The sequence below is a fragment of the Phyllobates terribilis genome, unplaced genomic scaffold, assembly GCF_046119375.1.
Source record: "Phyllobates terribilis strain yellow unplaced genomic scaffold, ASM4611937v1 Scaffold_4__5_contigs__length_816908805, whole genome shotgun sequence".
NCBI classification, from domain to species: domain Eukaryota; kingdom Metazoa; phylum Chordata; class Amphibia; order Anura; family Dendrobatidae; genus Phyllobates; species Phyllobates terribilis.
Window position 1 is genome coordinate 423091502 of NW_027362764.1, and position 13588 is coordinate 423105089.

The window sequence follows — 13588 nt, forward strand, 5'->3', positions numbered from 1 at the left end:
ACTTTTTCAGAAGGGGTTAACATCACAGCAACTATAATACTACACAGCCTAAAAGGTCAGTAAAGTAAACAGCTTTAGGAGAGAAAGCGGCAGTGCTCCTGAGGACTCCTAATAGGTAGCCTGGAGAGACAGCACTGACAAAGAACCCCTGCCAGAGGCAGAGGGGACTCACCGGTACTGCGGCGACCGCTCCTCCTAAGTGTGTGGACGGACGGGGAGCAGAGAGCAGGAGGCACCGCTGGACGCCGGAGGGAGAAGCAGGGACCGCCAGCGCACGCTCAACCAAGCGCTTCCTGCCTACGTAATAACGGCAGGAAGCCAGGAGACGCTAAGCCACGCCCCCGCTAGGCCACGCCCCCGCCTTATTCAAACAAAAAATGAGGGCAGAAAACTTCCTACCTCTATGAAGGCAGGAAGCAAGTCAATAAAAGCAAGAAAACCCGCGCCAATACAGGGAGCTTCCTGCCTCAATGAAGGCAGGAAGCAAAAACGAAAAAGCATGCGCAAATAAAAAATAAAAATAAAAATTACTGGCCTCCGTCTCTGTTCCCCTGTCAAGGAAGCGTCTGAAATAGACAAGAAACACACAGGCAGTACACTTGCCGTAGCCGTCAAAGATACTCTTTAGACCAAAGAGCACTTACCCGGCTGAAAGCCACAGGGATCCTCAGGGATGTGTGGCGCCATGGCCCTTTGCTCCCCCCTATGGCGGAGCACGCAGGGACCCTCTCTGATGTGTGGTGTGCGCCTCCGCCAGGGAGCGCCCTGTATCCCCCGGGGCCGGCAGGCATAAGTGGGAACCTCCTCAAGGGGTACACAGAGCTGCCAGGGGAGGGTCAGGGGTCTCAGCAGCGCCGAGACCTCCAGAGACCTCTAGACCACGGGGGATCCAGGACTCGCTGGATATAAAATAACTCTTCTGAGGAGCTGCCGAAGCAGCGACTATCCTCTGAGACCTCAGATAAAGAGACTGATGAACATGGGAGTAGGAGGAGCCTATATACTGGAGGGGCCGGTCGTCTTTTTCCAATCTGAGGTGACTATCCTATGGGGCTCCGCCTACCCACGAAATAGAGAATCTGTGTCTCCCTTCCTTCCCTTCTGCTGCTGAAATCACAAGAAGTGGAACTCAAGAACAGTAACAGGAATGTAAGCTTTTATAGCTTATAACTGTACTTAAATCCACACTCTAGCTGACTTAAATGTCGGCGCTTGCTGGACCTTGTACAGCGCCGACGTTTGACTATGGTTGGCGGTCTCGAAGAGCTCAGGATCCCAGGGTCCTGCAAGCACTGCGATTCCTGTGCATAGCGACAGCTCACATCATTGGGACCTGATCAAATCTTCTAGATGCCACGATCAATAGCGATCGCGGCATTTAGAAGACAGTGAGAAAGGTCGTCCACTCACCTCTCTGGCGCCCCCGTGACATGTTCTGCGGGTGTAATGGCAGCCGGAGGTCACATGATTACCTCCGGGTCTGCCATGTACGGTGGCCTGTTAGACTCATCCAGTAGTTGAGTCTAACAGGAGATTTGGCAGTGTAAAACTGTCATGTATTAAAATGCATGAGACCAGGGATCACAACAATAAAAAGTAAAAAAAAGTTAAATGTTTTAAAACTATTAAAATAGGTAAATCACAAAATAAATAAAAAAAAAAAAACGAAAAAAAGCTCCTTCAGTGGTAAAATAAAGTTTTAGCTCTCAGAACAAAGCGATGCAAAAACATTTTTTTCTATAAAATAGTTTGTGTGTAAAAGCAGCAAAACATTAAAAAAAAAAAAAAAAAAAAGGATAATAAGGTGGTATCGCTGTAATCGTACGGACCTGAAGAATAAAGCAACCTCATCAATTTTACCGCATGCGTAACATTGAAAAAAAAAAAAAAATCCTAAATTGCTGTTTTTTGTTCAGTCTGCCTCCCAAAAATTGGAATAGTGATCAAAAAATGCCACGCGCCTGAAAATGCTACCAATAAAAATGTCAACTCGTCCCGCAAAAATACAAGCCCTCACATGACTGTCAGCCTAAAGATGGAAAAATTATAGCTCTCAAAATATGGCGATGCAAAAGCTTGTTTTTGTAAAAAATAAAAGCGCTTTTTTTACTGTGCGACAGCTGCTAAATGTAATAAAAACCCAATATAAATCTGGTATCGCTGTAATCGCACGGACCCGAAGAATAAAGGAGTCTAATCACTTATACTGCATGAGGAACGGCATAAAAAATAAATAAAACCAATTCTACACCTGCTATTTGTTTATTCTGCCTCCCAAAGATCGGAGTATGGCTCGGCTCACGTTTATCCTGTGCTCTACGATGAGCCCTTACACCAGGATTTCAGTGTAAATCTCTGAAATACGAGATTCACACAGAAATCCCGGTGCAAGATTCCCTATAATGAGGCAGATGCAGGCACTGTGAACGCCGTCTGACCTGTGATCTGGCTGTGTCTTTCTTTTTAGGCATGCATAAAATTGCTGTCGGACAGTTTTGTGCACTTCTGAAAAGGACAACGCTGAACAAAGGCAAGATGGAGTTTAGAGTAACGCAGCTGCCTCATAATAGTGAATGGATCCTTTGGGGGTTTCATCTGAATCACATCACAAGGAGACTTAGATGGAAATCACGATGTAAGTGCTCAGTGTAGAGCGCAGGATAAATGTGATCCCAAATGTTTCGTAAAGTGTTCCCAATAAAAGCTTCAACTCAATCCACAAAAAAAAGTAAGCGCCAACCCAGGTCAGTCATCAGATATCGGGGGCTTCCAAGTTACTGGTAGTACAAAGGCTCTGGAATAGCGCTATTGCTACTCACTCCCCAAAAGAAATTCAACAAATTCTGTGCTCCTAAATCCAAATGCCCCTCTCCCTTCTGAGCCCCAGTGTGCCTAAAGTGCAGTTAGGGTCCACATGTTTGGATTTCTGTCGTGATAAGAGCCCGCCTAATTTACGGGTGCATATTTCCAGAAGCACGTGCTGGAGACATGAACGGGCACTGCAATGTATTGGTTACCACAACGGCAGTTTGCAATTTTCACTCAGCAACATCCACTGCTGCTGGTTTCTGGAAACCCCCCCTCCCCCACCCCAGAGTCAAAACCCTCACTACACCAGTAGATATACCTTTGGGAATTTAATTTCCAAAATGAGGTCACTCTTCTAGCACTTAGGGGCTCTGTATATGGAGTCCCCAAACTATTCTAGAAAAATCTGCGCTCCGGGAGGTAAATAGCACTCCGTCCCTCCAGAGTCTCGCCGTGTGGCTAAACAGTACAGTACAGCCACATATAGAGTATTGCCACGCCAAGAAGAAATTGTGTGACACATTTTGGCACAGTTTTTACCCATTGCCCCATGTGAAAATGTAAAATCTGGGGCCAAAACATTTTTTGTGGTAAAAATGTAATTATTTTTTCTTCTCCGCCAGACACATGTGGTGGCAATATGATCACTGCACCCCTAGATGAATTCATTGAGAGGTGCAGTTTGTAAAATCGGGTCACTTATCGGGGTTTCTGCTGTTCTGGGACCTCAGGGGCTCTACCAATGTGACATGGCACCCTCAAACCATTCCAGCAAAATCTGCTCTCCAATATGGCGCTCCTTCCCTTCTGAGCTTTGTACTATGCCTCAAAAGTAGTTTTCGACCACATATGGGGTATCTATGCTCTCAGGAGAAATTGTACTGTTCATTTTCTCCTATTACCCTTTTTGAGAAGAGCAAACTTGGGGTCAAAGCAACATTTTAGTGTAAAAAATAGTAATATTTCATTTACTCAGCCCAATGTTATAAAGTTTGTGAATTGCCTGAGGGTTAAAAATACTCACTACTCCCCTAGATTAATTTCTTGAGAGGTTTAGTGTACAAAATGGGGTCACTTGTGGGGGTTTCTGCCGTTTTGGTCAGGGGCTCTTCAAATGTGACAAGGTGTCCGCAACCTATTCCAGCAAAAATAGCGCTCCTTCCCTTCCGAGCCCGACAGTGCGCCCAAGCACTAGATTTCCACCACATTTGGGTTATCCGCGTACTCAGGAGAAATTGCACAATAAATTGTGGGTTCCATTTTCTCCCACAAATGAAAAAAATGGGGTGGAAATAATATTTTTGTGGGAAAAATGTGTTTTGTTTTTTTTCCATGGCTCAGCATTATAAAATTCAGTGAAGCCCCTTGAGAGTTCAAGGTGCTCACCACAGATCTCGATAAAATTCCTTGAGGGGTCTATTTTCCAAACTGGGCGTCACTTGTGGGGTTTTTTCACTGTTTAGGCACCTGAGGGGCTCTACAAACGTAATATGGTGTCCGCTAACGATTCCAGCCAATCTTGCATTCCAAAAGTCAAATGCCGCTCCTTCCCTTCCAAGAAGTGCCAGGCGCCTAAGCAGTAGTTTTCGACCACATATATGTACTCAGGAGAAATTGCACAACAAATTTTGGGGTTTATTTTTTTATTGCTACCCTTGTGAAAATAAAAAAAATTGGGGCTAAAGTAACATTTTTGTGGGAAAAGGTAAAACTTTCATTTTTTCCTTCCACGTTCCATTAATTCCTGTGAAGCACCTGAAGGGTTAATAAACTTCTTGAATGTTGTTTAGAGCACCTTGAGGGGTGCAGTTTTTAGAATGGTGTCACTTTGGGTATTTTCTGTCATATAGACCTCTCAAAGTCACTTCAAATGTGATGTGGTCTCTAAAAAAATGGTTTTGTAAATTTTGTTGGAAAAATTAGAAATTGCTGATCAACTTTTAACCCTTCTAACTTCCTAACAAAAAAAAAATATGATGTTTTAAAAATTGTGCTGATGTAAAGTAGACATGTGGGAAATGTTATGTATTAACTATGTGGTGTGACATTTCTCTCTGGTTTAAGGGCATAAAAATTAAAAGTTTGAAAATTGCGAAATTTTCCAAAATTCTCGCCAAGTTTCCAATATTTTCAGAAATAAACGCAAGTTATATCAAACAAATGTTAAAACTATAATGAAGTACAATATGTCACAATAGAACAATCTCAGAATCACTGATACATTGAAGCGTTCCAGAGTTATTACCGCATAAAGTGACAGTGGTCAGAATTGAGAAAATTGGCCTGGTCACGAAGGCGAAAACCGGCTCTGGCACGAAAGGGTAAAAGTGGTACTCTGATGAGATGAAAGAGTAGGTCGTTTGCATGTATATAAAAATAAATAAAATACACATCCATCTTGAGGTCAGTGTCATTAAGGCAGTTCTATTACTTTATTTGCTTTCAGGCTAGATCATAATAGGTCATAAATTAAGACACAATTACTTTCTCCTACGAAGGCTGCCGCTTCTGCTGTAAAGTCCTGCCTGCATGTGATTGACCATGTGAAATACAGTAACAGACTTTCTGCCATATCATTAAATATTAATATAAAAAATAATAGTTTAGCATTTCACTTTAGGACATTACTTGTTACATATTGTTGCTGTTTATGCACTGCGCTACACAATTTGTTAAAATTGTATCCACTTGTATTTTGTTACTTTTAACCAGGTCATACCATGCACGCAACACACTGTCCAAGGCAAGCCATTTCTAGAAAGCAAGCTTCATTTTACATTTAATAATTCTTTATAATAATAATAAAAAAGAAAGCACCGTAGTCACTCTACATATAGAACATTCACAACGCTTGTTCTAGCTTCAGACCTCTCCACTAAAAATGAAAAGCCTCCGGGATGCAAAGCGTTCACCCACGACCTTGTAACAACCTCCGCCAGTGTTATTCTGCGGTTACACATTTGGGTTTCTGAGAAGGCAGCGCGAGCACCTCGGGTTTATAACGTCCAGCTGTTACTAAGAACAGAGAAAAATGTCTGCAATGTTCCCACATATGGGATACCACGAGCTATAGAGATAAAGTACAAGTATTAATCCCGGCACTATTAATGTTCATAAACTGGTCTCTTCACATACTCTTACGGGAACATTGTAATGCCGATCATCCTCCGTTATAAGCGTTACCACCGGCCAGTCAGCCTGGTCATTAGGATAGTGGGTAATAAATTCATCTGTTCCATATTTGTACAATCTATACACTTTGATGGTGTGTTGCAACGCATATCCAAGGAGAAACATTTCAACCTAAGCAAAAAAAAATAAAATAATATACTGTATATATATATATATATTATTGGTTGAGACGGTTGTTGGATTTTTGAAGGATATTTACAAATGATATTTATTGCTAGCATGTGGAATCATGCCCACAGGAGTGTGACTGACATCTCAGTAGGTGCTTGTAAAAAAAGGGGGGAGAAGTAATCATCCCTCTTCTCTCCACACACTGGGATGTCAATGACGTCACTATGGGCGTTATACCAGTGTGCTGTTGGAGTACCAGCACTAAACATTAGCCCCGATTCATCAAAATTGGCGATTTCTTTTTTTTATCAGTGGGAAAGGTGGAGTGCAAGACCCCTGTGTAATGGATCGGGCTTACTCTATGGGGGGGCGTCACTTAAGGGCTACTTGGTCTTCACTAGAGCCTCTGATGGGGATGTTAGGTTTGTGCTGCAGTTAGCCACCAGGTACCACTCCAGGACAGTCCCCGGTACTGCAGCAGCGGACCCCAGGGGTCAGGGATGCAGGTATGGACTCGGAGTGTCAGGCAGGACAGGACCAAAAGGTAGTATGGATACTGGTGCTGGTTCAGGCAGAACTACTGGTTCAGACGGACCAGGTTCAGAAGGACTGACAGGCTCAGACAGAATGGGTTCAGGAACATGAACCTAACAACGGACTGGTAGGTAGTAGACACAGTAACTACTGAAATTTCTCAGGCACCTCCCTACAGGGGAGGGTGCCTTAAATACCTAATGCCTCCCAGCTATAGGCTGGGGACATTTCCAGAGTGCACATGTTGCTGGGACATCTGCGCAGGCCCTGGAACTCGGAAGCTGCGATGGGAGCCGAAGCAGGAGACGCCGTCGAGTGGCCATGGCAGTGAGCATGTTGGTGTCCCTGCAAAGAGGATGGGGGAGAGGAACTATGCAGGGATGCTGGCGTTACAGTCTGATTTATTAATCAAGCAAGGTGCAAAGTGTCATGCCCTTAGCCACACATCTTACTCTTGTCTGACTGTAGTAAGATTTGCGGCAAAAAGAACACCACAGCTTGTCATGAATTTGATTAGCGGGATGCGCTACGTTACGGCTCAGCTCCACATGCTTTGTCAACGCTAGGTGAAAATGGTGTGAAAACTCCAAAAGTTGCAAAGTGTTTGTGACGCGCCCCCTGGGCCATATTCTTTAGGGGGAATATCCGGAGCCGGATCAGATGGGAGTTGTAGTCTTCCGAGTGGCTGTGACCCGGTCCGTGCCCAGGGTGTCAAACTCAGTTGTATGTGGCAGTCCTACAGATGTTATAAAGTTCTTTATTGTCGACTACGCCACCCGTTGTATTGCGGTCACTATGGCCGCCGCTGCAGCAGGGTCCGCTGAGGCTGATGGTGTAGGTGCAGCTTTTGGTGGTATAACCCCCAACGGGTGGGGTATAGCCTCAGGGGGTCAGGTGCAGAGGATGGGGGTTGTGGTGGTGCAGCAGGGATGTTAAATGAAGACAGAGTCGGGTTGTGCAGTTTAGGGTATTTACTCACTGCTGATGTTCCGGTCACTCCAGCTTCAAGTGACCTCCCGAGCCGTGCTGCATCCACCAGGTCCTGGATCCAGCCAACCCCCAAGCGAGTCCGGAGCGTGACCCTGAGCTCTCCTTCTGTCCTTTCTCTGGCCGTCCCCACTATTGATCCACCCAGGTCCAGCTCCCTCGGGCCTTCTGTTGGGTGACCCTTGGCCTTGGGTTCCCTGACCCTCCACGTGGTATGCCTTCGTGGTGGATGTGGTGGGTGGCCGTGGCAGACGCTGCCCACGGCCTCCGGTCTCTGGCTGGGGTGTGTTTTTGCCCCCACCAGCTTGGGTTCCGGTACCCTGATGCCGACTCTTCACCCGTAGCTTGAATTTGGGTTCTCAGAGTCCTCTCTTTGTCCCCTCTCTGGGTCTTTCCTCTCTGCTCCACTCTCTCTCTTTGGATCTGCTCTGCTCCTCTTCCTGACTCTGACAGACTGACCCTGTTCTCTGATGGTGCCCACCTTATATACACCCTCTATGTGTGAGCTCAGGTGACCAGCACCCAATGAGCTCCTATCTTTACCCAGGCTGCTCCCCCTATCTGCCCCTACACTACTTGGGATGTACCACCCCCCTCCCACTCCAGCCAGGAACAGACTCGGTCGTACCTGCACATTTCTAAGTGGTAGTACCGTCGGCCTGTTCCTCGGAAATGGGATGTATGTAGTGCATGCAGCCTACCGAGCTCAGGTCCACACTCCATCCTTACCCGGGAGTGGAATATCACACCTCTGGATTGAGGTGCAATACCCCTGTAGCAGCCGAATCCTCAGGGTGCTACATTCCCCCCTGGTAAATCACAGCACGTCCTCGGGCTGTAAGACATAAACACCAAACATACATTTTTTTTCATAAACATAATAAAACATCATATAAAACTTTTCATATCATTCTCGTCGCCTCAGGCTCCTCCTCCGGTCACTGTGCAACGTGTGACCGGGTAAAGTGCGACAGTCTTTTCTTGAAAACTGGTTTTCCTATAAAACCGGTAGGGGGCGCTTTAGGACGCGCAACTATTTACAGGGATATGGCCGCTCTCAGTCCTCGGCCAGGTATTGGGGAGGAATGACCGTTCTCAGTCCTCGGTCAGTGGGATTTAGGGAAATACGGGTAACAGTTCACACTTGCTGGTCCCAACGGGGACTATATTTAGCAACAGTTACAGTTTCAGTTTCAGTTTACTGTGCCCCGACGGGCAACTATATACAGCTCCTGCTTCGCTGTACTTAGCGACGGCGTCCTCCTGCTCTTTCTTTATTGTTACCTTTGGCTCTAGTTTCAGACCCGTCCGGGTCCTCTTGTTCTTCCTCCTCACACCGCAGCTCTTCCTCCGTCAGACGATGCACATGGAGGGCGTAGGGTCCTTTGGCACACTTGTGCCGGGTGAAGGTGACCTCGTCCCCGATGTAAAGGTCACGACCTCTGTGTCCCTCCGGTAGGTGGGACTCAACGTCTCTCCTGGTCACGAAGACGTCGCCTAGGGTGCGGTGGTCTCGGATGAAGCCCCACCCATGCTGCATGTTAAACTTTATCACAGTCCCGGTGGTGCGGGGACTATGCGCTGCACGGGGGTCTCTCCTGGCCCGGCTCTTCTGCTCCGCGCTCCTTACTTGAGCTTGCTGTTCCCGGACCCGCCTCTCTCTCCGCTCCCTCTCAAAGTCCTCGAGCTGTTGGCGGCAGCACTCAGCACGCTCCGCTGCAGCTGCCCGAGTCTCTTGAGTGAACCCCATGAGATCTTCTCCAGTGGGGTCCCACTCAAACTGTGCTTCTGCTAGCGGGGGCGAGATCCTCTTTACGGGCTTTGGAGCCGGGATCAGGGGTTCATCCAGGGGTCTCTCTCTCCGGAGTCGGGGATGGTGGAACTCCGGTGGCCATATAAATGGCTGCCCATCCGGGCACGTATGCTGGGCGTACAGGTCCTCTCCCAGATGCGGCACTTTAGGTCTTATGGGCGCGGTGGTGTTAGCGCCCGGGTTGCCCGGGCCTTGCGGCCAGGCCTGGGGTATCTGGAAGGTGAAGGGCACCGTAAGGACGGCGGCGCCCTGGGCTACTTGGCCCTGCGACCAGGCCGGGGGCTCCGCGGAGGTAGGGGGCGCTGTTGGTATAGCGGCGCCCGGGGGTACTAGGCCTTGCGACCAGGCTGGTGGTACTTCCTGCTTGGTCACGCTCGGGGTCGAGGCGTGTGACGTCACAGGGGTCGCGGCTCCCGTTTGAGGCCTAGTCTGCGGCGGTGACGTTGCAGCGACGGGCACGGCAGGGGATACTTCGGGCTCTGCGACGGGGAGCTGGGGCAGGTACGCGGTTTCCCGGTTTGGGGTATAGACGTCCCCTTTACCTGCCTCCACTCGTTCGGCTCCCTTCTCGGCGCCGTCTCCGGCCTTCAGTCCTCCCGCGCCATCCTCAGAGGCGGTCGGTCTCCTCGTCTTGGGTGGCGTGCTCCGCTGACGGGTCTCGGTCTGCTGGGCCATCTCTCGGCTCCACTCCGCCAACGTCTCTCGCTGCACCCGGGCCATCCTCCTTGCGAGGCCCTCCAGAGCGGTCTGCGCACACTCCCGGTCTCGGGGGAGCTGTGCTAGGACCTCCACTAGGCCTAGTGGGGTCGTTGTTTCCAGCAGGCTCCTGACCAACGGGTCGGTGCTGCTCTGCTCTCCTTCTGTTGTTTCTAGCAGGCTCCTGGCCAACGGGCCGGTGCTGCTCTGCTTTCTCGCCATCTCCGGGTAAGCTCCTCCGATATTCTTCTCCCGGCTTCTTGCCTCCGGGTGCGCTCGCTCTAGACTGCTCCAGGCGGCACCCATCTTTGTTCTCTCCTTTCGTCTCCTCCCCCTTCGAGGGCGGTCCCGGGGCCACTTGGTGACTGTCAGCTCCAGGGGCTGTTCTTTCACGCTGACAGACACCTCTAGCATCACAGTCTCTGTTGGTGGGGGCGGTTTCCACTTTTGGCGCCATTTTCGGTCCTGGCCCACGATGGGAGGTGGCCTCTCGCCACCCTCTGGCACGCCCATAATGGCGTCCGCTCTGACAAGGCGGGAAACCTTTGGAAATGGCGGGAATCGCTTCCCAGTGGCGGGAAACTCTGCAGATGGCGGGAAAAAGCTGTTAATGGCGGACAACCGGCGGGAATCGACCTGTGATGGAGTCCGATGGCATGGACCCTCCGGAACCGGCAGGAGACTTCTTTTTGAGGTAAACTCGCACTTTTCTTCAGGCACGCAGTACCCGGGTGTTGCGGGCACGTAATCCTGCCGACTACGCCAAAGTTGACGCGCCCCCTGGGCCATATTCTTTAGGGGGAATATCCGGAGCCGGATCAGATGGGAGTTGTAGTCTTCCGAGTGGCTGTGACCCGGTCCGTGCCCAGGGTGTCAAACTCAGTTGTATGTGGCAGTCCTACAGATGTTATAAAGTTCTTTATTGTCGACTACGCCACCCGTTGTATTGCGGTCACTATGGCCGCCGCTGCAGCAGGGTCCGCTGAGGCTGATGGTGTAGGTGCAGCTTTTGGTGGTATAACCCCCAACGGGTGGGGTATAGCCTCAGGGGGTCAGGTGCAGAGGATGGGGGTGGTGGTGGTGCAGCAGGGATGTTAAATGAAGACAGAGTCGGGTTGTGCAGTTTAGGGTATTTACTCACTGCTGATGTTCCGGTCACTCCAGCTTCAAGTGACCTCCCGAGCCGTGCTGCATCCACCAGGTCCTGGATCCAGCCAACCCCCAAGCGAGTCTGGAGCGTGACCCTGAGCTCTCCTTCTGTCCTTTCTCTGGCCGTCCCCACTATTGATCCACCCAGGTCCAGCTCCCTCGGGCCTTCTGTTGGGTGACCCTTGGCCTTGGGTTCCCTGACCCTCCACGTGGTATGCCTTCGTGGTGGATGTGGTGGGTGGCCGTGGCAGACGCTGCCCACGGCCTCCGGTCTCTGGCTGGGGTGTGTTTTTGCTCCCACCAGCTTGGGTTCCGGTACCCTGATGCCGACTCTTCACCCGTAGCTTGAATTTGGGTTCTCAGAGTCCTCTCTTTGTCCCCTCTCTGGGTCTTTCCTCTCTGCTCCACTCTCTCTCTTTGGATCTGCTCTGCTCCTCTTCCTGACTCTGACAGACTGACCCTGTTCTCTGATGGTGCCCACCTTATATACACCCTCTATGTGTGAGCTCAGGTGACCAGCACCCAATGAGCTCCTATCTTTACCCAGGCTGCTCCCCCTATCTGCCCCTACACTACTTGGGATGTACCACCCCCCTCCCACTCCAGCCAGGAACAGACTCGGTCGTACCTGCACATTTCTAAGTGGGAGTACCGTCGGCCTGTTCCTCGGAAATGGGATGTATGTAGTGCATGCAGCCTACCGAGCTCAGGTCCACACTCCATCCTTACCCGGGAGTGGAATATCACACCTCTGGATTGAGGTGCAATACCCCTGTAGCAGCCGAATCCTCAGGGTGCTACATTTGCACAGCCTCACGCTACGCAAAAATAATTGTAACTTTTCAATGTTTCTTAAGCCAATTTTCTGGCAAAAAAAAGCTTTAAAAACTATCTCCCCGATTCATTAAACACACTACAGGGATAGGGATAATAAAAGGATAATTGGGTTAAACAGCCCATTGTCTATACATGGGGAACGTTGAGGAAGCGGGATATTTTGTGTGCCGTTCTGAGTTTGGGTGACGTGCGGGACGATTCTGGGCCCCTCTCCCTACCTTGCACCTCCGATCTTGCAATAGTGTAAATATGAGCCATGCGACATTCACAGCACTTACGGATATAAATTATTTCTCACAACCATCTAATATATGGGGAAATTAATGTAATTAATCCATTCTTTTCTCTTTTGTTTTCTTTAATGTATATGTAATTTTCCTTTTATTAATTTTTATACCGTAGGTTGGGGAACAGTTTTGGGCATCTGTTGGCCCTATAGATTGTATGTTCTGATTTTTGTGCAAAATTCAATACACATATTGTAAAAAAAAAAAAAAAAAAAAAAAAAAAAGGATAATTGAAAATGGTATTAGGCTATGTTCACACATTGCGTTTTTGCTGCGTTATTTTTCTGCAGCAAAACCTGATCTCTTGCCAGGAGGTTTGTTCAGGATTTTTCTTGCTTTTTTTGTTTGTTTTTTGCTGCGTTTTTCTCACTGTCCTTTTCTTTATGCATGACGAGAAGAGAACCACCGAATGATAGGTCCAAAGAGACAAAGTAATTTGCATAAATAACCACAACTTCACAATAAAGGTTAAGTGGCACTACATGCACAAGCATGACTGCACTACAGGGCCAAACATAACAACAATGATTTTTTGTAAATTATTATTGCACTACAGTCATGTGCTGGACTAAATGTCAAAGAGAATAGTAGAAAAGAGAAAAAGCAGGTAAGTAACAGGTAGATGGCCAGGATGGATAATCATGAATAGATACTCTAAGAGCCAAAGCATACAATACACATATATTACAATTGAATAAATTGATTAACCATTCATGTGTCTCGTATGCCTGGGTGTTAGTGCTTGTGTTAGATCCATGGCATCATATCCTGTAAAAAGAAGAAACTGTTCTATACCTGCATCATTGGTCCAGCTATACGAGTGGCACCGTGCGGCACAGCCCCGATGCCTGTCACTCCCTGACGAAGGACGTGTGTCCAAAACGCGCGTCGGGGCTGTGCCGCACGGTGCCACTCATATAGCTGGACCAATGATGCAGGTATAGAATCGTTTCTTCTTTTAACAGGATATGATGCCATGGATCTAACACAAGCACTAACACCTAGGCATACGAGACACATGAATGGTTAATCAATTTATTCAATTATAATATACAGTACAGACCAAAAGTTTGGACACCTTCTCATTTAAAGATTTTTCTGTATTTTCATGACTTTGAAAATTGTACATTCACACTGAAGGCATCAAAACTATGAATTAACACATGTGGAATTA

General features: G+C 48.3%; 1 protein-coding gene across 1 annotated transcript in view; it reads right to left on the reverse strand.

Moving 5' to 3' along the window:
• Positions 1-5222: 5222 nt before the first annotated feature.
• OTULIN (OTU deubiquitinase with linear linkage specificity) overlaps positions 5223-13588 on the reverse strand; it is a 49785-nt gene continuing 41419 nt past the window's right edge. Inside the window, exon 10 of the mRNA XM_073678630.1 lies at positions 5223-6111. Coding sequence (XP_073534731.1) covers positions 5920-6111 — 192 coding nt within the window. The 3' untranslated portion in view covers positions 5223-5919. The remainder of the gene's footprint in view (positions 6112-13588) is intronic.